A 22,887-nucleotide genomic window follows, 5' to 3' on the forward strand; every position below is an offset into this window, starting at 1 on the left:
TTTTTTTTTTTTTTTTTGCGGTACGCGGGCCTCTCACTGCTGTGGCCTCTCCCGTTGCAGAGCACAGGATCTGGATGTGCAGGCTCAGTGGCCATAGGCCCATGGGCCCGGCCCCTCCGCGGCATGTGGGATCCTCCCGGACCGGGGCACGAACCCGTGTCTCCTGCATCTGCAGGCGGACTCGCAACCACCGCGCCCCCAGGGAAGCCCCCCGGGTCCTTTCTTTAAAAAGCAGATCATTGATGCACGGACGTGACTGAGCTCACAAGGTGCGCTGTGGTTACCTGATGACACCACAGGTCACGTTGCTTCCCCTCCTCGCGGGAGAGCGCTACCCCCAGAGTTTACAGGGTTAACGAAAACCGACTTTCACCCTAGTTACTAGCGAATATGTTAGCTCTCCAGAGACTTCTTTTGTCGTCTGGCATGCTGAGCGGTGTGGACACTGATTTTTTTCCTCTAAATTAAAGTCTAGTCTGAGAAGTTTTGCCTGCGTCCTACTGTCCTGCCTCCTGGCCTGATAGCCGGCTTCTCCGCCCCCATCCCCGACCCAGTCACCCTTCTCACCTTGGACTTCCTGCAGACCCGGGAAGCGCCCCGACCCCCCGGTCCCTCCCAGACGGACTCGGAGCTGGACACGAGCGAGGGGGCCTCCTCCTGGCCGCGCTCCGGCTGCTCCGAGGGGAGAAGAGACGCCGCCGCCCGGCTCCTGCAGCGCCGGTGGAAGGGGCACCAGCACCGGGTGAGGGTTCCCTCGCCCGCCGGCCCTCTGCTGCCCACATCCTCGCTCGCCAGCCCTTCCTCCGTCCCTTTGCCGGGGCGGGCTCCGTGCCAGACGCCCTAGACACGTAGGAAAACATAGGGAGGCAGAAGATAGCCTCCGGAGACCCGGGGTCTCGGGCGGCGAGGGCGAGAGGAAGGCCGCGCCTGGAGCCCGCGTGGGCGAGCTGGGGGGTGCCTGCCGCGGGCCGGGCAGTGGCTGGTCTGGAAGCCTCTGTCACCTCCCGGCGGGTCCCAGGGACGCGGGCTGTGGGTGCAGCGCCCCTGCAAGCGCGGGACTGAGCTTATGGGTCTCCCTGGCAGTTCGGGCCCCATGGCAGCCCTTCACTGGGGCTCCCGGGATGGCCGTCTTGTCAGGAACAGGGAGAACCTGCCTCGGGGCTGCTCCTCAGGGGACAGCGGCGTGGGTGACGGGACAGCAGAGCTGCGCGTGGGGTGTCAGACCCGGGGGTGGGCTGAGTAGGGCAGCAGGGGCCGCAGGCTGCGCACGACAGACCGGGAGCTGCGATGTCCCGTGGTCTCTCTTGGGGGAGGAGTGGGGCTCCTCTCCTCAGCTCCTGGGGGGGGGCTCACGGAGATGGGGCTCGCGGAGACCTCAGTTGTTAAAGGACGGTGCTCTCTGATGACGAAATGCTTTAAAAGAGCCCCCTCCCCCCGTTTGATAGAACGCACACGACCCTTGTTCCCCCAGCTGGACAAACAGAAACTGGAACTCTCCACCTGCCTGAATAGTGTAAGATCTTAGCTCGGGAGGCGCCGGTGGAGGGTTTTTTTTAATCATGGCTTCTTCCCAACTTTGATGATGAAAATTTACAAAACATAGAAAGTTGAAAGAATTTAGTATATTCAGCGAGGTACTAATTCTTGCCCACCACCTCGGTTCAACAACAGTGCACGTTTAGCCACATTTCTTTTCTGCACGTACTGTTCTTTCCAGAACCGTTTGAAAGTAAGTTTTAGACGTTACGAGACTTCAGTGCGTATCTTCTAGGAATGAGGATGTACCACTTACCCATAGTACTGTGACAGCACCGGAGAAATTCCCCCGCCACCCCGTGATTTTGATGACTGGTCAGACTTGGGAGTCAGTGACCCAGACCCTGCACGGGGGTCCCCTTTGTAGCATCACCAGCAGGCAGTGTCCAGCCGCTCTGTGGACATCCAGAGAGGACACCGCATGTTATAGGACAGTTCTGGCTGGGGGAGGGGCTTCCTCACGTGGAGCCTAAGATAGTCCCGTCTCAGTGGTCCCTGCGAGTCACTTTGCCGCGCAGCCGGCCAGGAACCACAGACGGCCCCGTGGCGGCCTGGGCTTCAGCTGTGATTCGCCTCCCGGTCACGGTCACGGTCCCTTGCTGCCTCCTCCGCTGTTGCAGGCGGGTCTGCATCGGCTCCATCAGCCTCTCCCAGAGCCCCTTGGGTGTGGGTGGTGGGCAGGGGGCTGTCGGCGAGGGGCGGGTCCCTGACTGCTGTTGCGTCGCTTGTTGGCTGTGGCAGGGGGAGGGACCAAGGGACGAATACGGTATCACAGAAAAGTCATCCTCGTGTTAATTCATAACTGATCTCCTTATTTCAGAAAAAACAGGCCGTTCTGCATGAGGTAAGCCAGTTTTATTTTACTAATTTCAAAATACGTATTTTTACTTTGGTTCAAGTGACTGTGCGGAGATCTCAAGAAGCGTCATTGAGTCCGTGTTTTCACGAACCCAGGCCAGGCCCCAACACTGAGTTAAAATACTTAAGTGATGTTAACATCAAATAAATACTTGGATAATTTCACACTTTCATAATTCATTCAATCATTCTCTCAACACACTTTTATTGATCGTCAGTTCTGTGGGCCCTCAGGACAGAGAGACATTAAGACAGACAAGCCAGTCCAGGATGGAAGGGGGGTTTAGGGGCACGTCCACGGCGCTGTGGGGTTCCTGCTCACCAGGGCCGGGAACGTCCCTGCAGCGGGGGCAGGCCTTGAGAAGGAGAGGGACTCACTGAACTGGGGATGAGAGGAAGGGCATCCCGGGCAGGAGAATTCAGCAAAGCCCTGGGTAAGGGAAAGGGTGTAGCTTGCCCGGGAAAAGGAGAGCAGGGATGTGACGGAATGCGGGTCAGAGCAGAGGAGAACAGTAGGGTATGTGGTAGACATCTAAGCTGCCGGGACCCTCGCCCAGCCTCCCCACCGGCCCCAGCTTCTGCTCTGCCCTCCCACGGCCTATTCCCTATGCAGCCACCTGGATGATGTTTTTAAATGTTAAACCACATCACTCCGTAATGACTCCTCTCACACTTGGAACAAAACCCAAAGCTGTTCCCTGAAGCCCCGCATGCGCTGCTCCCCGGCCACCCCTCCGGCCCCATTCAGTCTGGAGGCGTCTCTGGCATCCTTGAAAATATCCAGGCTGCTCCTGCCGCAGGGCCTTTGCGCCTGCTGCGCCCTCTGCCTAGAAGGCTCCTCCCCCAGACACTCGCAGGTCCTGCCCCCGACTTTTCTCAGGTCTCTGCTGAAACACGAACCTTCCCTGGACGCCGCACCACCGGCACTCCCCAGCACTCCCCAGCCCCGCGCCCTGCTTTCGCCTTCTTCACAGCTCCTGTCCCTACCCGATACTTCACCCTTTTTGCAACTGCTTGCCTCTCCCATTAGAATGTAAGTTTCACGGACGCGGGGACCGTCCCGTGTTTCTGCTGCTAGGTCCCTGGTTCCTAGAGGGGTGCCTGGCGTGCGGTCGGCATTCAGTAAACGTTTGTGAGCGACTGAGGGGACGAGGGTCCCTGGAAGGACCGTAGAGCACATTTATGAAGCAGGCGGGGGCCTGGGTGCTGTCGATGGTGTTCCGCCCTTTCCCCTCCAGCGTCCCCTCCTCCCTCAGCCTCCAGGGTGATTAAGACCCGCCGTGCGGGCTGGGCTGTCGTGTGGGCAGCATGGCGCGCGGGACGCCTGCTCCCCTTTCTGGCCTGCTCGGTCAGCACCCTCACCCCTCCAGCGGGTGCGGTGGCTTTGCTGTGAGCTGCGTGGTGGGAACCTTCTGGGTTTGTCTAAATACTCACTTGCTTTTAGTGCGTTATTTTGTCCTTCGTAACGGATGTCCTCTCGCCTCTTTGTTGTCTCCTAACCCCTGCTTGTGGCATTTCCTTCACTTTGCGGTCAAGGAAGACAAAGATGTTTTCTTTTGGTGACTGGGATCATGGAAGCATCTGAACCTCTAAATGCAGGTTCAACGGCGGGGCTCAGTGTGCTAGAGTGTCGTTCTCCTAAATGTTACGGAGCCGTAAGCCCGTCCTCAGGACTAGAGGCAGGACCCCTGAAATAAAAGTGCCACCCCTAAAATCCGGAACGTTGATCTCAGAACTTACAGAGCATCCATGTGTATCTCTAAAGAAAGTGATTTAAGATTGAGGTCGAAGGATACGTAATTCCTTTGTCATAGTCTGAGATCAGGCTCCGCCCTACTTGACTTTAGAAGATGTACGCGGAAAGCGTATGAAGTGGAATAACTATTCCAACACGGAATAAACGATCTCAGCATGAAAACATAACTACGTGTAAAATACGGAATCACATTTGCAGCTAAATGTAACAGCGTTTAACAGGGCCTTTTCCTCCCCAGAGCAGTGGCATGCTTCTCGCTGTAGGAGGTTGTGGCGAGTGAGGGAGAGAGGCTCCTTCGGGCACTGCCGAGATTCTGCGGCAGAAAGGGAGCCCTCTTCTAAGCCATTGGAGCGTCTCCCTCTGGGACGCCCCAACCCGTGCCTGCCGTCTTCCAGGGAAACTGACACCCGTCTCCGTCTCCCCCCACCCCCCACCCCGCTGCCCCCGCTAGGCTGCCGTGCTGCAGGCGGCTTTCCAGGGGCATCCGGCACGGGCGAGGCCATAGTCTAGTGGAGTGTGCAGCCCGGCCCCCCCTGCCGTGCCTAGCCCTCCCACCCAGGTAACCCTCAGGGGCTGCACACGGGCCCAAGTCCTAACGTTCTCTCTCCATTTCTTCCCACGCTTTGTCGGCGGGACAAGCGTAGACGCCTTTGGGTCCTCGCGTCCTGCCTCGCCCTGGGCGTGTGCCTCGCCCTCCAACCCCTGGCACCCGTGCCCCCCCGCCCCCAGGGTTGAGCTTCAGGAGCCGAATGGCGTTGAGGTGCTGGGACATCGAGTACCGTGTCCATCTTGGGGTCAAGACAGAGGCTTAAACTACAGCAAAGATAGGAGTCCCTCCCCTGTGAAAACCACCAGACATCCATTCTAAGAATCTCTAGAGTCCAAGTAACCTGCAGTCAGGAAACTGCTGACGAAATAGTTAGTAACGAGGGCAGCCACCCGAATCGGAATTGCGCTCCTAACCTGGCGCCGAGGGTCCACACGTAGGAGGTGGCGGGGGTTCACGCGGTTCTCTTCCCCACCGTCGCTGCCCCAGGACTCGCCCGAGCCCCGCATCCCGAGCCCCGTCGTCCAGGCCGAGGGGGACCCGTGGCAAGAGGAGGCCATCACCATCATCCAGTCTGCCTTCCGGGCACACCTGGCACGGGCCGGGCACAGGTAAGTCCACCTGGCAGGCCTACCTCTGTTCTGTATTGCAGGGCAGTGCCGGACACCTGCGAGGGCTGCCCAGCCAGAAAGGCACAGGGTGTATCACCAGAGCATAAGCTACACCCACCCACCCGGGTGAGGTGGGCCACAGGCTCTGGTCCTTGGAAAGAAGCCTTTCTAGGACCGTTTCCTCCCGCTGGGAGAAAACAAATGGGAGGGGTCAGACAGCGTGGGGTTCGGGGAGCCCTCGGTTTGCAGACTGCCTGTCGGCCTGTGCCGATGCCCTGCCCCTTCCTGAAGGACACCGTGGCGTGACCCGTGTTCAGGAAGACGTGGGTGTCGTCAGAAGCCTTCCTGCAGCAACACATTCTTGTCAGTGGCACCGTGCCTGCCGGATCCGCCGGGGCTTGGTCAGGACTGTCCCGGCTGCAACGGCTCAGAACCCTGTATGAGTCACCTCGGGCAAAGAGTGGGACTTACAGCGGGCCAGGGGCCGAGCTCGGGCTGGGGCCCGTCCCTGGTGCAGCCAGCCACGGCCGGGGGTGCAGGGGACACGCCCGAGGCCCCTCACAGCCCGCCTGTCTCAGGACCTGGGCCCGTTGGCCTCGCACGATGTCTCAGGACCTGGGCCCGTCGGCCTCGCACGACGCTGGCCAAGGCTCCGGTCCTTGGAAAGAAGCCTTTCTAGGACCGTTTCCTCCCGCTGGGAGAAAACAAATGGGAGGGGTCAGACAGCGTGGGGTTCGGGGAGCCCTCGGTTTGCAGACTGCCTGTCGGCCTGTGCCGATGCCCTGCCCCTTCCTGAAGGACACCGTGGCGTGACCCGTGTTCAGGAAGACGTGGGTGTCGTCAGAAGCCTTCCTGCAGCAACACATTCTTGTCAGTGGCACCGTGCCTGCCGGATCCGCCGGGGCTTGGTCAGGACTGTCCCGGCTGCAACGGCTCAGAACCCTGTATGAGTCACCTCGGGCAAAGAGTGGGACTTACAGCGGGCCAGGGGCCGAGCTCGGGCTGGGGCCCGTCCCTGGTGCAGCCAGCCACGGCCGGGGGTGCAGGGGACACGCCCGAGGCCCCTCACAGCCTGCCTGTCTCAGGACCTGGGCCCGTCGGCCTCGCACGACGCTGGCCTTCCCTAAAGTCAGAATCAGCTAGTCTCTCTCTCTCTCCCAGTGCTGCTGGTCCAAGAGCTGCCACTGCAGCGTTTCCCGACAGACCTGCTTGGGGCCCACACAGTGCACCCTCCTCTCCGCCCTTCCCTGCAGCCTCTCCTGGTAATTGCATTTCATTTTGGATTTCACGCGAGGGGCAGCCGGCCTTCTGAGGTTTCACCCAAAAGAGCTGCCACCGTCCCGGAAGTTGGGACGCGTAAAGCCGTGGGGGCTTGTCCCGCCGCCACCTGCGAGCTGGGTAACGCCTCGGCCACACCTTCCTGTCACAGCTCCGTCCCCTGTCCCTTGGGTCGTAGGGGAAAGAGCCGGCCCCAAGCGACTTCCCGGAGCCCGACAGGCTGGCCGGTTCCGGGGTCAGTGACCGCAGGCCACCGCAGTCGGAGCTTCGTGGTTTTGATTTTTATTCTCAGCTCTAACTAGAGCAACGCGGTGTCCCTCCTTTGGGCCAACGTTTTTCCTGTTTGTTGGTTTTAAGTAAAACTTTGCTTGTATTTCCTCTTCTGCTTCGTTAAGATCCAATAACAGTCAGCGGAGAAATCCCTGGACTGGCAGGGGCGCACAGCCCATGGTGAGGCCCGGTCCCAGCTCTGCCCCACTCCAGACTCGGGGTCCTCCCCGGGCCTCACTCCTCCTGTGCGAGAGCCCGAGGGTTGGGCAAGGCCCCTTGCAAGTCGCTTTCAGTCCCCAAATGTATGATTCTGCCGGTACTGCAGGTCCTCCTCCCTCAGACTGTAACCGGGACACTTGCTTGGACCATCTCTGTACGCCAGAGGTGGCACAGAGGTGGCGGTGTGAGGTCGGGGACTGTCACTAGACAGAGCGTAGTCTTGAGTCTCGGGTGCGAGCGTGGCGCGCAGGCTGAGTTCTGAGGTCGCAGAGGCGCAGTCGGAGAAGGGCAGGTGCAGGAAGGGCGTGGTGCTTCGTAACGAGGGAGAGGTGTAAAAGGAGCAGTTTTTCTGAACAGAAGTGTGCGCCTAGGAAGACGGGTGGGTGCGACAAGCCTGTGAGGATGGGAGCCTCCCACGTGCCTGTCGTTTCAGGGCAGGAAGACAGCGAGGGGAGCAGCGGGGAGACCGCGGAGGCTCCGGCTCCCGGGAACGGAGCGCCGAGGCCATGGGGGCCAGGGGCGCCGGCAGCCCCGCCGCCCTGCTCTGGTGAGTGTCGGGTCGCGGGGGCGCTTCTGGGGCTTGCCTGACCTGGAAACCGCCACGTGTGAAAAATCGTGCTCTGTCCTCTTCGGTCATCTTGTCTGGCTTTGTCAGAGCGAACTTTGAGCTTTGAGCTTCTGTCCAAAACCTCCGTCTGTAACCAGTTTCAGTCTGATTTCACCAGACCCTACGTTTGGCGGCCTTTAGATTCCTCGATCAGGGCTAAAGGGCCTGTGTATGCCGCCCTTTTCTCCTCCTGTTAAATGCGTGTCCTTTCAAGGTGGCAGCTCATCCTCCTGCCTGAAAAGCGCCGCCGCCGGCCTCGTTCGGGCCCCTGTTTACACGAGGAAACGGTCTCTGTGAAAACTGCACATGGAGCCCTTGTTTGATCTGATTGTGAAAGTGTTTTTAAAGGGAAAGAAAAACTGAAGCTAACCTTGAAAACTGCCGTTTTTAATTTCATAAGTTTTTCCACTCTCATAGTTTTCTTGACAGTTACAGAAAAAAAGCTGACACAGTTACTGTATCCGCAGCTCGCGGGGTGGTGACTTCCTTCCTTCTTTTATCTCAAGTCAGGGATTGGTTCCTTTTTTATTGGCACTTTACTTTGTGAAGCAGTCAGAGCAGAGGCCGTCTTCTGGGGCTGGGAGCACGGGCCCCAGGCCCCAGGGGAAACTGCCCCTTCCTCACGTCCCATCCAGGTGGCCACTGAGGGCGGAGGGGGTCTGCAGGGTGGTCGGCAGGCGCATCCCAAACTAGGGTCGATTACGATGAAGAGTTCAGATGTGCGTGAAGAAAGGAGCGAGAGCTCGCGGCTGGTCCCTGGGTGTTGGCCTGGCCTGGCCCGCCCCCTCCTCCTGCGGGGGCGTGTCCTCCCAAGGAAGCCGGGGGCCACCGGCTGCATCTGCCCACGAGTCACAGCCGGCCGCCCGGGCCGCAGACTCCCGGACGCACGCTACCCTGAGGGCGACGTGCCGAGAATCCCCGCCGCCCACTTGAGCCTCCCCCGTGCCGCCAGCCTTCACCTTTCGCGGCTGTTCTGCTTTGGGGAGACTGGCCGACGCTTGGGAGCTGAGCGCAGAGGGTGCGAGTAGGCTCTCACGAGGGTGGCCGCGTGGCCTGGCGTGGCGTCCCTCGCGTGTCCGCCCCCGACGGCGCTGAGCGTGGCTGTGGCCGCCGTCCCTTCTCTGTTGCAGTGGAGCCCTCTCCCTCGGGGCCGCAGCGCGCCGCGACCCCGCCCGCGGAGGACGTGAACTCCGATGACTCCGACGAGATCGTCTTAGCTCCGCCTGTGCCCACGAAGAAAATCGCCTCCCGGCCCTAGGCCCCTGCGGTCGCCCGGCACGCGGCGGTGCCCTGTCCGGGCAAGGTTAGGCTCAGAGGACAGAAGCGCTCAGACCGGAAAGGAATGTGTTGTGAGGGGAACAGTACCTACTGGACACCTCACCTCCGTCCCCGGTTTTTCTCTTTCGTTTTGCCCGTTTGCTTGTTTGTTGAGGGAACCCCGAATGCCTCTCTTTATTTTATCTCTGGGAAGGGGTCGCCTACGTCCCGCACCCCCGGCTGCAGGCCCGCGCCCCCCGCCCCGGTGGTCTTCATGCCGGACAGACACACCTGCCCGGGCTGGGGGGCAGCAGGGGGCCCGGCCGAGACACGTCCTCTCGGGGCACCTCTGGCCACCTGCGGCCGTGCAGGCGAGGGCTGCTTCATCGGCGCTGACGCCACTCGGCCACCAGCTCCAGGACAGGCAACGCGCCTCAGGGGAGAGCTGATGCGAGAACCCTCGCCCTCAGCCCGAACGGAGGGCCTTGCGCACCGGGGAGAGCTCAGTCCCGGGCCACCCCTCCGCCTCCCCGGCGCCAGCGGGACCCCCGGCGCCCCGACGGCGCGGCAGCCCTTCTCGTGTTGCACCTCAGGGGCTCCGGCTCAGACTTGTCCTTCTTTCAGAAACTCCTGGGCCCTCCTCACAGCGGTCAGAGGCTCCCGGCTCCAGCACGGGCGAGGCGTGTGGCCAGGAGGATCTATGTTGCCCTGTCCCGTGAGAGAGGCGGAGGGATCTCCCAGCCCCGGCCGCCCGGAGTCAGGCGGGGGGACCCGCCAGCCCCTTTCACCGCTTAGGTGCCGGTCATACAGTGGGTTGAAAAAAGTTCAGCCAGGGGGCCAGGCTTGTGTCATGTTTTCTTTACTCGGCCTGTGAGTTACCAAGTCCGTTTTTTCTTCTGTTTCCCCCGCTGGACTGATGGCTAACTCGGGTGAACTCACTGCTGACCTTTGCCTTGTTTCATCCACTGGGTCCGTTGCTCCTCTGGGTGCCGGCTCAGCTAAAGGCCTGTAGGAGCCAGTCCACCAGTCAGGCACCCAGAGGGTGATGAAGGCGATGCCCGCGGCCTGCAGGTCCCCAGGGGGTCATTCTCCCCCCAACCCCATTCAAAAACGGGCATTTCTGCATTACTCCTTGCTCTCAGGAGCCCAAGGCTCTGGGGACCTATGACGGATGGGTCACTGTCAGGACGTCCTCGCCCGGTCCTGGAGGAGAAGGCCGTGTGTGCAGCGGGCTGGCCGTCGGCAGAGCTGGGATGGGCAAGGTCAGCCCCGGGACCTGAGTTTTCCAAGAAAATGTTCCTGAGAATTGCAGATATGTACATTTGTCTGCCTGTGCTCCTTGGGCCCAGCAATGTTGATCTAGTGAAAGTAAGCAGTCTTGAAGCCACCTCAGTAAATGACTTAACTCAAGGCTGTGACCCTCTGACGCTGTGTGGATCTGTTCCCTGGAGAATGCCAGGTGCCCAGCGTGCTTGCGGGGCCCACGGCTCGGGGCTGGGGTTCTAGGACTGCCGGAGCAGCACAGGGCGGGGCGGGACAGGGGCCTGGGGCCTACAGGGCCTGCCTTCTGTTTGCCCGCCTCTGTGCTGCCCCACTGGACGGGCCCGGCCGCCCTGCAGACAGACCAGAACCCTCGTCCCAGCAAAAAGACCGATGGCATTAGGAAAAGGACAGCCACCTAGCTCAGAGCAACCAGCGTGAGAGCTGCAGAGCTTTGCTTCGTTTTTAAGTAACAAATACCCTCTGCAGAAAGCCCCGTTCACCTTCAAGAGCTGAATAGAATTTAAATTCCACGAGAAGCCATCTAAGCCAATTCAAACCCCCGCTGTGGTTTTGGAAGGAATGTTTGCTCTCGTGCGGCTCAGAAATTCTGAGGACTGGAGAGTGGACACTCAGACCTGCCCGGGGCCGGCCGGCAGCTGCTCCAGGTGAGGACCTCCCCGAGCTCCCAAGGGCCTGTTAGCAGCTGATCACGCCGGGTAAGCACCCTTTGAAGCGAGAGAACCCACATCTGGGAGTTGAAATGTGAAGCCATCAGGTGGCTCCAGGAGGAAGTGGTGGACTCGCTGGTCTTCGACCTCTGTATTTAGGAACACTCTGACCTATGCGTAATTTGTACACAAGTCTCTTGGAAGGCATAAGGTTTTCCCTCTGTGCTACTCATCGTCGGCCTCTGTAAATAAAAGCTGTTTTGCAGGATCTCTGTCTTGATTGCCCTATAAACCCGTGACCTTTCGTGACCTCTGGGTGTGCCATCGCCGTAGCTCATGCTACGCAAACCCCGTGCTTCTGGGCTCCTGGCTTTTGCTTTGCTCACAGCACAGCCCTGGGAGCGCAGAGCCGGCCGGAGGGAAGGGTCCCACAGCCAGCTCCCCGCCGTGCGGGAACTCGTGCATCTGTCTTCGAATTTCTCTTCCTTGTTCATCAGTGAGGACTTGAGCATCAAGAAGTGAAAACGAGGGAGTATCTCCCCCAATTCTAGTTTTCGTTTTAGGAGCAGGTAAGGAATAATTTACTGGCGACTCAGACAGATGTGAATGAGCCCAAAAAAGTTGACTTCTGGAAAAATAATGGTTTTCCAATATTTTGTTGGAAAATCGCAACACGAGGTGCACCTCGTGGCTTTGTTTGCAGGCAGCTGCTTGCTCAAGGGCCCTCGAGTTTGTCGGAAGCCCTTACAGGGACTGGTCTGTTGGCTCCAGCACTGGCCCGAGCGGATCACCGTGTGTCTTGTCACGGGCAAATGGGTCACTTGGAAGACTTGGCACTTTCAGATGTGCCGGTTGGCCCTTGAAGAGGTTGTGACAGAGGAGGGCAGGGTTCATCAAACCCTTAGCCCGGCCACAAGCCTGCCGCCACCTACTCTCCCGTGAGGCTGGGGTCTGGCAGCAGAGAGGCAGCCTCGAGGCGGGAGGGGTGAGAGTCTCAGCTGGAGCTGGTGAGAGGAGAACGGAGGACTGTCCCCCCTCGGGCCTTCACCCAGCAGGAGGAGAGCCAGCAGGAAGGTGTGAACGTGTGGACACATTCTTATGCACGAACACATGGATCCCTCTCCCCACTCGTGCCACTGGCCTTCCTTGCTCTTGGCAGCTCTCTTCACTTCAAAGGTGGAGCCCAGTTTGGTCTACACGTGAGCCTCCTTAAAGGCTGGTAGCCGAGAGTGACCCCCAGGCCTCCACCAAGATGATTCTAAACATGAGCTTCCTCAAAATCGCGGGCTAAGGGGGGAAAATGTCAGAACGCAAATCCCTGGTTTCTCTTAGCTGCTGTTGGGTTCAGAGCATGAATGTTGGGAGGAGGAACGGGTCCGTGTTTCTTTGCTTGGATGCCAACCAATGGCCTTTGGCCAGCGCCTTCCGTTATCCTGGGAGCCCTGCCGGGCAGCGACAACCCAGAAGGTGGCCCCGTTAGGCAGTGCCTGCCTGGGGAATCTGGGGGACGTTTCCATGGTGCTGTGTCCTTTCTGAACAGGGAGGGGGGTGCCCCTGAGCTATTCGTTAATTAAGCCCAGAACAGCCTGGGATTCAAAGCAGAGGGCCCCATGTGTGCCAAAGCTCCCCGGGGCGGCCATTCGGGCAGCCCCCCAGCCCTCCCCTCCGGCCCGGCTTTGAGGGAGTGAAAGCCGGGAAGCCCGGGGGTAGGTGGGCCATGGGCGCAGCTCATGGAAGCGGCGGAAAGCCGCTGTCCCTGCTAATAGGAGCCTCATCCACTGTCAGCCGGTCTCACAGGGCCCCCCCCCCGCACCCCACCCCGCTCAGCTCTGTGACGGTCGCTCTCTCTGCAGCTGGGGACGCAGCGGCCCCTTCCCCACACCCTCCCCGTTGACATGGTTTTTCTCCCGGCCTGTACCAGCCCTTCCCCTACAGTCTCTTAGACGTGGGCGTCCCAAGGCTCTGACCCCAACCAGACCCCACCCAGACCCGAAATGTCGACGTGAACATCTGCACACGTATGCCTCAGGTGCCTCAAACTCGGCCTAGCCCAGCTCTGAGTTACCTTTGCCCCCTAACCTGCCCCTGGCCAGCAGTCCCACCCCAGGGGATCACAGCCTCTCAGTTGTCGGAGCCGGAGCCTCGAGGGGATGCTCAGTGAAATAAGCCAGACACAGAAGGACAGATACTGTGTGATTCCACTCCTAGGAGGTCCCTGGAGGAGCCAGGTCCATAGAGACAGAAAGTAGAGGGTGGGTGCCCGGGGCTGGGGGAGGGGGAGGGGAGCGAGTGTGTAACGGGGGCAGAGCCTCGGTTTGGGAAGATGGAAGAGTTCTGCAGCTGACGGTGGGGATGGTCGCGCGAGAATGCGTGCGTGCCTAATACCCCTGAACCGCACACTTGAAAACGGTTAAAATGAGAATTTTTTGTTATATGTATTTTACCCCGATTAAAGAAAGTGTTTTAAACGACACAATTCTCCTCTCCCAAGCAGGCTCACCCGCGGGCCTCCTCACCCACCCCAACATCACGTGCACAGGCCGGACACCTGGGTGGGGAGTGTCGTCCGTGACCCCCTCGCCACCACCTCCAATCCTTCAACAAAAAATCCTATTGACAGCCTCCTAAGTACGGCTCACGTCTGTCCACTCCTCTCCACGTCCATCCCTGCCCACAACGGCCCAAACCACCACCTCAGCCTCCCCTGAATAGCCACGCCCCCATGCCGAGTCGGTGCAGACTCACTCTGGCCAGGCCCCATCTGCTGTCCACTGCTGCCTGGGGTTAGGGGGCAGGAATGTGGTGGGTGTGCCGGGGACGGTGCCTTGCCCTACGAGGGCCAGCAGCCCTTGCTCCCTGGAGATGCCCAGCCCAGATGTGGCTGGTGCATCACGAATCCCCCCAGGGCCTCCTGCGGCCCCTGGCATAATCGCTCGCGGCAGGGATTCACTCAGCAGAGCTCTGCTTCTCTGTGGAAAGCCAAGGTTATTTGATTGTTGTCTGACTCCCCTCTCAGACTAAGGTAAACTCCACACTGAGTTCGTGGTGCTTATTGCTGTTCTCAAGGCCTAACGCAGTGTGTGGTACACAGTAGGTGCTCCATAACTGTGCAGAATGGATAAATGAGGGGCCCAGCAGCTCTTGGGTGAGGTGCTTACCTCCCTCCATCGGTGCTCTTCCGTCGTATCCTCTGTCCCCCACGGGACCAAGAGATTCGTGAAGACAGTGATCATGGGATCCACCGGTATACTCGCACAGCAAACACAGTACCCAGCACACAAAAAAGTGCTTAATGCATGTTGAGTGAAGGATTCTACCGGCCTCCCAAGATAGGACTCTCCCTTCTCATTCCCCTGCCCCCCCATCAAATTAGCAGCCAAGCTCTGTGCATTCTGTCTCAGTGGATTCTTCAGAATCCGAGCCATCCTTCCATTTGTTAGACTTAGGTCGGGCTGGAGTATAACACCCCAAATAACAGGAACCCAAACAAGTTAGAAGTTTCCAAAGCCCCAAGGAAAGCAGTACCGGTAAAATATGGCAGCTGCATGATTTTCAAAGACCTGTGCTCTTGTTGTTGCTCCCCTCTCCTGAACACAAGGCCTCACGATCCAAAGTGGCTGCTTGAGCTCCAGCCACAACATATGCATTCCAGCAAGCAGGAAGGAAGGAAGAAAGGGGCATCCCCTCACTTGAGGACATCACTCATATCCTATTGGTCAGAACATAGTTGCACATCCAGCTACAAGGGAGCCTGGAAATGTTGTCTTTTATTCTAGATGGCAATATGCTCAATAAAAGTGAGAGGGCCTGTTACTAGGGAAGAAGAGAAGGATAGCTCCAGTGGGACGGCCAGCACTCTCCTCCCTGTTCCTCGTCTCCCTCAGCGTCAGGCCCTTGGGTCCTCCTCCCCACCTCTGTGAACACACACCTTCTCCCCTTGCTCAACAGATGCACTTAGATTCCACGGGGCACCCTGCATTCCCTCCGTTACCCAGCTCGGCCCCCATCCCCCGGCCTTTTAAGAAACACGAGGCCCTTCCCCACCTCCAGCTGGCCCCTCGCAAGAGCTGTTTCCCAGCCAGGAATGTCCTTTCCACCGAGCCAGCCCACACGGCCCCGCTGCTGAGAAGCTCTTTGCAGTCAGCCCCTCCTTTCTCTGTGTTCTCACAACGCGAGTTCATTCCGTGTGCTTTGAGATTTCCTGCACGTCTGCTGCGTGCCAGGCACCGAGGGAGGAAGGCACAGTGTGCACAGCATCAAGGGGTATTTCATCTGCTTGCGGGTCTGTCTCTCAGCTAGGCTGAGCTCTGTGGGCCTGGAGGAAATTCCTTCCCTGCCCAATACCCACCTGCCCAGGTGCTGGGCCCCAAGCGGGCAGAAGTCTGGCCGAGCACCCCTCACCAGGGTGGCGAGGGCCCACGCGGGAGAGGCCCAGGGGCATGGTGTGCGGGGGGCAGCGGCCACAGGGTCAGGAACAAGCTGTTCCCCCCCACTCGCCCAGAAGAAGGAACGAGGGGCTGAGGCTGAGCCCGTGGGGAGGCGGCTCTTCCTGCGAGGGAACCAGCAGCCGCCACCTCCCCCCCAGAGCCGGAAACGGCACCGGGGCAGCTGGGGCCCCGGGGGCCCCGGAGCTCAGGAGGGAAGCGGGTGTGTGGCGGGGGGAGCGTTGCACATTCTGCTGAGGAGTTTGGCCTTCACCCCAGGAGCCGTGGGAACAGGGAAGGGCTGCTGGCAGGAGAATGACGGAGTCGGATTTGCATTTCAGAAGGTGGAAGGATGGCTGGCAGCCGGGAGGGCGGCACAATGGCCCAAGGGCTGGTGAGGAACCCTGTGAATGCCGCCTGTGCCCCCCCACCCAGGGCCCAGCGGAGCCCAGTGAAGCCAGCCCTCCCCTCCACCCACCCAAAGAGGAGAGCACTCAGGCCAGCCCCGGCCCCCGGAGCGGGAGCAGGCTCGGATGGGGAGCACGTTTCCAGCCATCCCTCCTCTGGGGTCCTCAGTGGGCAGGAAGGCGGAGGCATCACATAGCAGAGTGCGCCCCCAGAGCTGGGCCTCAGCCTTGGGCAGACGAGGGGGCGAGCCCGCTGGGACCTTCTGCTGCCCCCAAGCCCCACGCCCACGCTGCAGACCCAGCTGGGACGTCTGCGGGGGAAAGGGTCCCTGGGCCCACAGGCAGAAGAATCCGGGCTGAGGGTCCAAACCATCCTGGCTGGTGACCTGGGGTGAGCCTGTTAGCCATCTGTAAAAAGGGAGTGACGATGGCCGTGTCTCTGGGTGGCCTGGGTGGGCCTATGCCGGCCGGCGTTGCTCTCTAAGACCACGATGGTGTCTGTTCCGGAAACACGCGTGGAGCATCTCTTGGGGCCCAGCTGTGATGGGTCGTCACCATGGCTTTGCTTCTGGAAGCCTCTGCCTTGCTTCTCACCTGACTGCCCCCCACCCTGCACCTCCGGGAGAGATGGGGCAGAGTGGGGCAGCAGGGACAGATGTGGGTGCTTCTGCACTTGGTTCTGAGGCCCTGGGAGCCAGGGAGAGGCCAGTAGGAGTATGGCACGGTCAGATTCCTTCCCAGAGACCCAGGTGGAGGGGAGAAGCTCAGGACCAAGGGCACAGCCCTTCCCATCCGAGCTCCTGGTGGCCTGGACGAGGGGCTTCCTTTTCAGAGTCCAGGCAGGGATCGCATCTCTCTGGGGAGGGGGACGCAACCCTGGCTCACCCTGACTCCCCAGACCCCACCCTGACAGTGAAACAGGCCTCCCCGCGTGCGAAGAACGTCTGTCCAGGCCCGGCTTTGACTCTGGGGACCCAGGGTCCCCCACATGGGAGCCAGTGGCCGGCCTCTAGCAGGCAAGGCAAAGACTTCCCGGCTGTGGGGTGAGTGACATGAGCTGGTCACTGGGGGACAGGTGACAGTGAAGGAAGGAAGCTGGACTACAGCTGTGAGCACCCCCTTTCCAGCATGACCCTGGGACCACCGGGCAGGGAGGTAGGACTGTCCTCCTTTTGCGGACGCGGAGACCGAGGCTTGGGAAGCTGCCCGGTGGAAGGGTCTCCGCTCTTGGAGGGGAAACAATGTCACCAGGCAGCCCAAACCTGGGAGCAGCTGGCGGGGGTGGGGGTGGGGGGGCTCCGGAGAGGGAAGTGTGCGTCTGTCCCTCCCACAGCCCCAGGCATGGGGTGGGATGGGGGGACTCCAATTCCTCCTGGCTCTGCTGGCCCACTTCCAAAGTCCTGGAAAGGCGTCCCCTCTCCCCAAGCACAGGAGCAGAACAACGCTTGGTCTACCCTTCCCAGCTAGCCTTGGTCACCGGCACGGACCCCAGCCCACGGAGGGCCAGAGACCCACTGCTCCTGGAGATGGAGCGGAGTTTCGTGAGACTGCCAGGAGGAGCCCATACGCACCTCAGCCTCCAGGACCCTCCTCTCCCAGCTGCCCACACCCAGCCCCCTTCCCCGAGCCCGCCAGGGTGGAAGGGAACTTACTGGCTGACCAGAGAACATCCCCGAGAGCACCACAGCTTGAAGAAACCTTTCCCCATTTGGGAAGTCCACTGAATCAAGATGGTCACAGCCACGGCCCTGTGTCCACACCCCGCTCTGTCCTGCCTTGTTCTGTCCTGACTGCCCCTTATCCCTGGGCTTGGCTGCGACTGGCTTTGGCCGAGACGGAGCATTGTTAAAGGGGACACAAGCCTCTGGCTTGCCCTCTCTGGCCTCCCTGAGATGCCGGCTAAAGAAGCCCGAGGTAGCTGGCTGGAGCCACATGGTCCGTTGAGTCCGCACCAACCACCAGCCATGAATGAGGCCGGCTGAGACCACCCAGCCCCAGTGAAGCTGCCACATGGCTGCAGGGGCACGTGTGACTCTGGGTGACAGAATAAGAACCACCCAGCTGGGCCCAAGCTGCTGACCCCCAGGGCTGCCGACAAACACAGTGGTGGTTGCTTGAAATGACCAAGGTTTGAGGCGGTTCATTATGCAGCAGTAGATAACCAACACATCAGCCCTTTAAAAATACATCACTCAGCGGGTTGCACTGGGGAGAGAGTTAAACCAGAAATAAGCAAAGACAGGGGTTTCCATCTTGTCTCTGCACCCAATTCTCTGAGCCTCTGTTTCCTTCTCTTAAAACAGGGACTGCGGTCGTCCGCCTCGCGCAAGAATTAAGTGAGACTCTGGGCACGAAAGGTGTTTGTGCAAATGTCGGTGTGCACGCACAGTCACCCTCTCCCCTCGAGTAAGACGGCCTCCTGACTCTCTTCACGAGTCCAGGCTGTGGGTTGGAGCCCGAGCCTCCCCTGCTGTAAGATGGGGAAGCCGGGCTTGGTGAGCACTGAGGCCCCTGAGGGCGACATAGGTCCCCACAGGGCGCATGGTTGGTGGCAAAACCTGAGATGAGCCCAGGTCCCACAGCTTGGCACAATGCTCATCACAGATGCCAGGTTGGGCGGAGCGGGTGGGCAGGGATGAGGGACCCACCCGAGGAGGGTGTCTCTGCGACTGCTTTTCATCCAGTGCCAGTCTCCCTTCATGTAACTTTGGGGCTACCTCCTCTGGGGCGCTGCTTGGGATCTGCCTCGGGCTTGGGACGCAGGGACCAGCCTTGTCAGTACTGAGTGTGAAGTAAGAGTAAGGAGGCTCTGAGAGAGACCACGGGTGCCTGCTGGTACTCGACACAGCATCCTTGGCAGGTCAGAGGCCATCCCTGCTGATTTCCTGGTTCCCGGGGTTGGGGGGGGCGCTCTCTGGGTAAGCGAGGCAGCTGGATAGGTGATGCTAGGCAAGCCAGGGGTGTGCACGCCATTCTGGCTGGGTCTGTTGGGCTGGCTCCCGTGGCCTGCTCAGGGACCACACTGGCTGGCATCTCTCCCAGCCTCCAGAGCCACGGGGCAATTCCACCACGGCCAGCTTGAAAGCAGCACTCCTGTGGCTTTTCTGCGGCCAGGTGTCTGTGGGGACCGGGCGCTAGGCTGGCTGTGCGTCTCAGCGGGAGCTGGGGAAAGCCGGCATCCGGCTCTCCCTTTTCCTTGCCGGTTCTCACGAGCTCTATCTCCATGGAAAATGTGAATCTTGCTGGCCAGGGTCCAAATGCAGGGGGTTCCATTGTTCTGTTTTCCGCCCCAGGGTCTGGCACCCATCCCCAGCCTGGCCTTTCTCCCAGCGCCTACAGGTCTTGGGACAAACCATTCAAGAGCCTCAACCCAGCCACCTTCCTGGCCTGGAGAACAGACCCTGGGGAGGTCCTGGCCTGGCTTGCCTCCTCCTTTGTTCCAGATGCTTCTACCAGATGCTTCCAAGCAGCTCAGTCCTCAGTGCTCTCTCCTTGCCGACTTTTTCATCCCTGTCCTTCACTCACAGACTCTACTTCACAGGAGGGAAGGGAGGGAGGGAGGGAGGGAGGGAAGAAGAAGGAAGGTGGTCAGGGAGATACTGAGTGGGGCCCTTGCACATGTAATCATTTGTACCTGTGACAAGATGCACATAACCATTCCAGCGTGTACAGTTCAGTGGCATTAACTTTTTTCACAGTGCTGTGCAGCCTTCACCACGTACTTCCAAAACTTTTCATCCCCCCGAAAAGAAGCCCCTCCCCCGTTAAGCAGTCCCGCCCCACTCCCCTCTCCCCGCGCCTGGCAATAACTCATCCATTTTCTGTCTCTGGGTCTGCCTGTCCCGGATATTTCGATGGAATCATACAGTTTGTGGGGCTTCGTGTCTGGCTTCTTTCACTGAGCGCAGTGTTTTCAAGGTCATCCATGTTGTACCGGGTGCCAGTGCTCCATTGCTTTCTATGGCTGACTGATATTCCGCCGAGTGACGGTGCTGCGTTCTGTCGATCCGTTCACCAGCTGATGGACATTTGGGTTAGTGCTGCGGTGTCATGTCACTTTACATACGCTCACGTTGCTATGATCTAAGCAGGACTCTACCCATTTTAGCCATGAAAAGGCTGGGGCTCAGAGGCCCTGTGACTTGGAGTAGGAGGTAGTTAATTTAAAAAGAAAAGAAAGGAAAAGACCTGGGTGAGAGCAAGAAAAGAACAGTGTCCAAAGATGGTGCACCCTGGGAGCAGGTCATATGGCTGTCCACACACAGCCTGGGCCGCGTGACCTCCCCAGGAGGTGGGACTATTTTTAGTTCCATTTCAAATAAAGGAAACCAAGGTCCATCTGCCTGCCGCTTGAATGTGTCCATTGGGGGCAAGTTTCTTCACTTCTGAGCCTCGAAAACCCCCTCACCACCCGCTCTGGGATGTGGGAACCTGGCTGAGGCCGGAGGAGATCGTGGGTGTGGGCACTGAGGGTGGCTCAGCTGGGCCTTCCTGCCCGCGCAGGCCTGGCCCTGCTGGGCCTTCTGGGCTCCCCGGCTCCGGGTCCCCGTGGTGGAGGCGATGGGAGGCTGTGGCTCCTTATCGCTGCCTGGGCTGCTTCCTCAGCTGGGGGAAGGTTAGCCGTTTCTCCATCGGCCGCCTCCCCGAGTCACACTGCAAGGTCATTGAAGGCATGTCCCTTGGCGTGCTGGTCAGTGGCCAGCACTGCAGACCAAGTCCTCTCCGACTTCTCCAGCCACTGGAGCCCTATTTCAGGTCATGTAGTCTGCGGGCAACAGGATGAGGCTGAGTCCTGGTTCCCTGACTGGGTGGTGATTCTTGTACCACCCGAGCAAGAGTGGGACCCGGGCTTCAGCTGCCCCATCTGTAGAGTGGGGCTAAAGTCAGTTTCCAGCTGCAGGGGACCCAGGACAGGCAGGAAGAACCACTGCAGCTCCAGCCAGTGAGTGCCAGGCAAAAGAAGGGTGGCGTGGGATGGCGGCAGGCCTTCCTTGCGCCCTACCCCTGCCACCTGGCATTCTCTAACCCTCGACCTCCTGGGTGCCTGGCCGCAGGAACCCCGTTTTGCAGATCAAGGACAGGAGTAGAGATGCAGAGATCGCACCGCTGCAAGCGTCAGACCCCAGGGCCCCTGGATCCTATTTACCCACAGGAAAGCACAATTCTCCAGGGGCTTTTCCGTTCCACGGGGATTTTCTCACCAACACTGGACCTCAAGCAGCAGTAGGTTTTGGGCTCAGGCTCCACCAGTAGAGGCTTTGGCGGTGCTTTTCCAAAACTGCATGTTGTGGGTCCCTCCTTTTCTCCACCCTGGACCTCCTTTATCATTCTTTCTCCATGCATCCCTGTGGGAAAATGTCTCACCCACCAAACACGTTGCAAATATTAATCAGTGACAAGCTCCTTTGCCACGTTGTGCAATCAGAGACACAGAATGCCTGCCAACCGGAAGCTCTGAACAGCCTGATGTATGAGTTTCCTGTGGCTGCTATAACAGGACCACACACTGGGCAGCTTAATCAAGAGAAGTGTCTCGTCTCTCAATTCTGGAGGCTGAAGTCTGAGATCAAGGTATCAGCAGTGTTGGTTCCTTCTGAAGCTGTGAGGGAGGATCTGCTCCAGGCCTCTTTCCCAGCTCCTGGTGGTAGATCCTTGGGGTTCCTTGGCTTCTTGACACATCACCCCCATCTCTGCCTCTGCCTTCATATGGTGTTTTCTTCGTGTCTCCGTATCTCTGCAACGCATGTTCAAATGTCTCTCTTATAAGGACGCTGTCATTGGATTAGGGCCCTCCATAATCTCCTATGACTTCAACGTACCTTGATCACATCTGCGATGACCCTATTTCCAAATAAGATCGCAGACAGAGGCACCAAGAGTTGGGACTTGTACATATTTTCTGTGGGGACATAATTCAACCCCGTACACCCAAGTTACCATTTCATATAATGTTTGGGTCTGGTTTTCTGGCCCTACCAGAGGGAAACGGACAATTTGGTGAAGCCTCTTGGAACGTGGAAAGGAGCTCAGGGCTGTTAGTCCCCAACCGGGTGGTGTCTGTGACTTGTCAGAGAGTGGAAACCATAGCATTGCCAAGGGCTCTTTTCCCACCTGTCCCATGCTTGCCTGTCTGCAGGAGGCCCATTGGGGCTTCCCAGACTTATCACAGGAAAACGGGAAAGTCAGGGCAGTCAGGTGAGCAGACAGACGGGCCTCTTGGGAAGCCACTGCCCAGAGCTGTCCCTGCCTGCAACAACCCAGCCCGGCCACAGAGCTGGCTGAGCCCAAGCATGGCAGACGGCAGAGCCCCGGGTGTGGAGACCTGTTTCTCAGAATGCAGGAGGTCCAGAAATAATGCCCCCAGGTGGTGACGAGCCACAGCCAAGAGGATGCACCCATTGCCCCTGGGGTACACAGAGAGGGGTGTGCTGGGCCAAGCACCTAGAGTGTTTCCAGCCTCCTCTGTCTGTTCATGGGGTCCCCATCTCAGTAACACGCATGAAGACGCCCCAGTAGGAAGTGTGGCTGTGTGGCTTCCAGGTCCATACTCAGCCCTCCCTGGCAGCTGCCTGAATTTCTAGGCTCAAGGAGGCCAGGACAGGGCACTGTCTTTCTTCTAGGTCTTGATATAAGACCCAACCTTCCCCAAAGGGAAGCCCCGGTAGGAACTGAGTTTACGCCCACCCCTCACCCCGGCCATTTACTGGGACTGGGTCACACTCTGATGCTCTGAGCATTTTAATGTCATTGTATTCCCTATTTACAGACGAGGACATTGGTGCACAGAGAGGTTAAGTGACTTGCCCAAGATCACACAGCTCTAGGTCACCAAGCCAGGCTTTGCCTCCAAATCATCCGAATTTTACAGACAGGCCACTGGGTCCCTTGCCCGGCGCCGCAGTCTGCGTGTGAGCCACGGCTGCTTGCTGAGGAGCCAGCCCAGCCCCTCCAGGCAGCCCCTGCAGAAGCTCAGTGAACATGCAATGGTCCAACCAACGAGCGAGCGCCCGGGTGAAGCGCAGCTCCACGTGCAGCGGACGGAGAGCCCGCTGCCGGGATTGCGGGTCCTCAACGACTTCCCCGCCAGGCGCCCCTCGGCCTGGGGAAGGGGCCCTAGTGGGCGGAGCCTCGTCCAGCGTGCCAATGGCAGGGCGGGAGCAGGGAGGGGCGGGGCGCCCGGGTGGGG

At 59.4% G+C, this 22,887-nt stretch overlaps 1 protein-coding gene across 1 annotated transcript in view; it reads left to right on the top strand.

Annotated features, from left to right (window-relative positions):
• The window catches only part of IQCE (IQ motif containing E), a 40,732-nt gene extending 29,594 nt beyond the window's left edge, over positions 1 to 11,138 (top strand). Inside the window, 7 exon segments of the mRNA XM_024763543.1 lie at positions 584 to 742; positions 2,357 to 2,380; positions 4,602 to 4,709; positions 5,187 to 5,308; positions 6,470 to 6,570; positions 7,509 to 7,622; positions 8,813 to 11,138. Coding sequence (XP_024619311.1) covers positions 584 to 742; positions 2,357 to 2,380; positions 4,602 to 4,709; positions 5,187 to 5,308; positions 6,470 to 6,570; positions 7,509 to 7,622; positions 8,813 to 8,940 — 756 coding nt within the window. The 3' untranslated portion in view covers positions 8,941 to 11,138.
• Positions 11,139 to 22,887: the final 11,749 nt, after the last annotated feature.

Source organism: Neophocaena asiaeorientalis, unplaced genomic scaffold (assembly GCF_003031525.2).
Source record: "Neophocaena asiaeorientalis asiaeorientalis breed wild unplaced genomic scaffold, Neophocaena_asiaeorientalis_V1.1 scaffold223, whole genome shotgun sequence".
Taxonomy (NCBI): domain Eukaryota; kingdom Metazoa; phylum Chordata; class Mammalia; order Artiodactyla; family Phocoenidae; genus Neophocaena; species Neophocaena asiaeorientalis.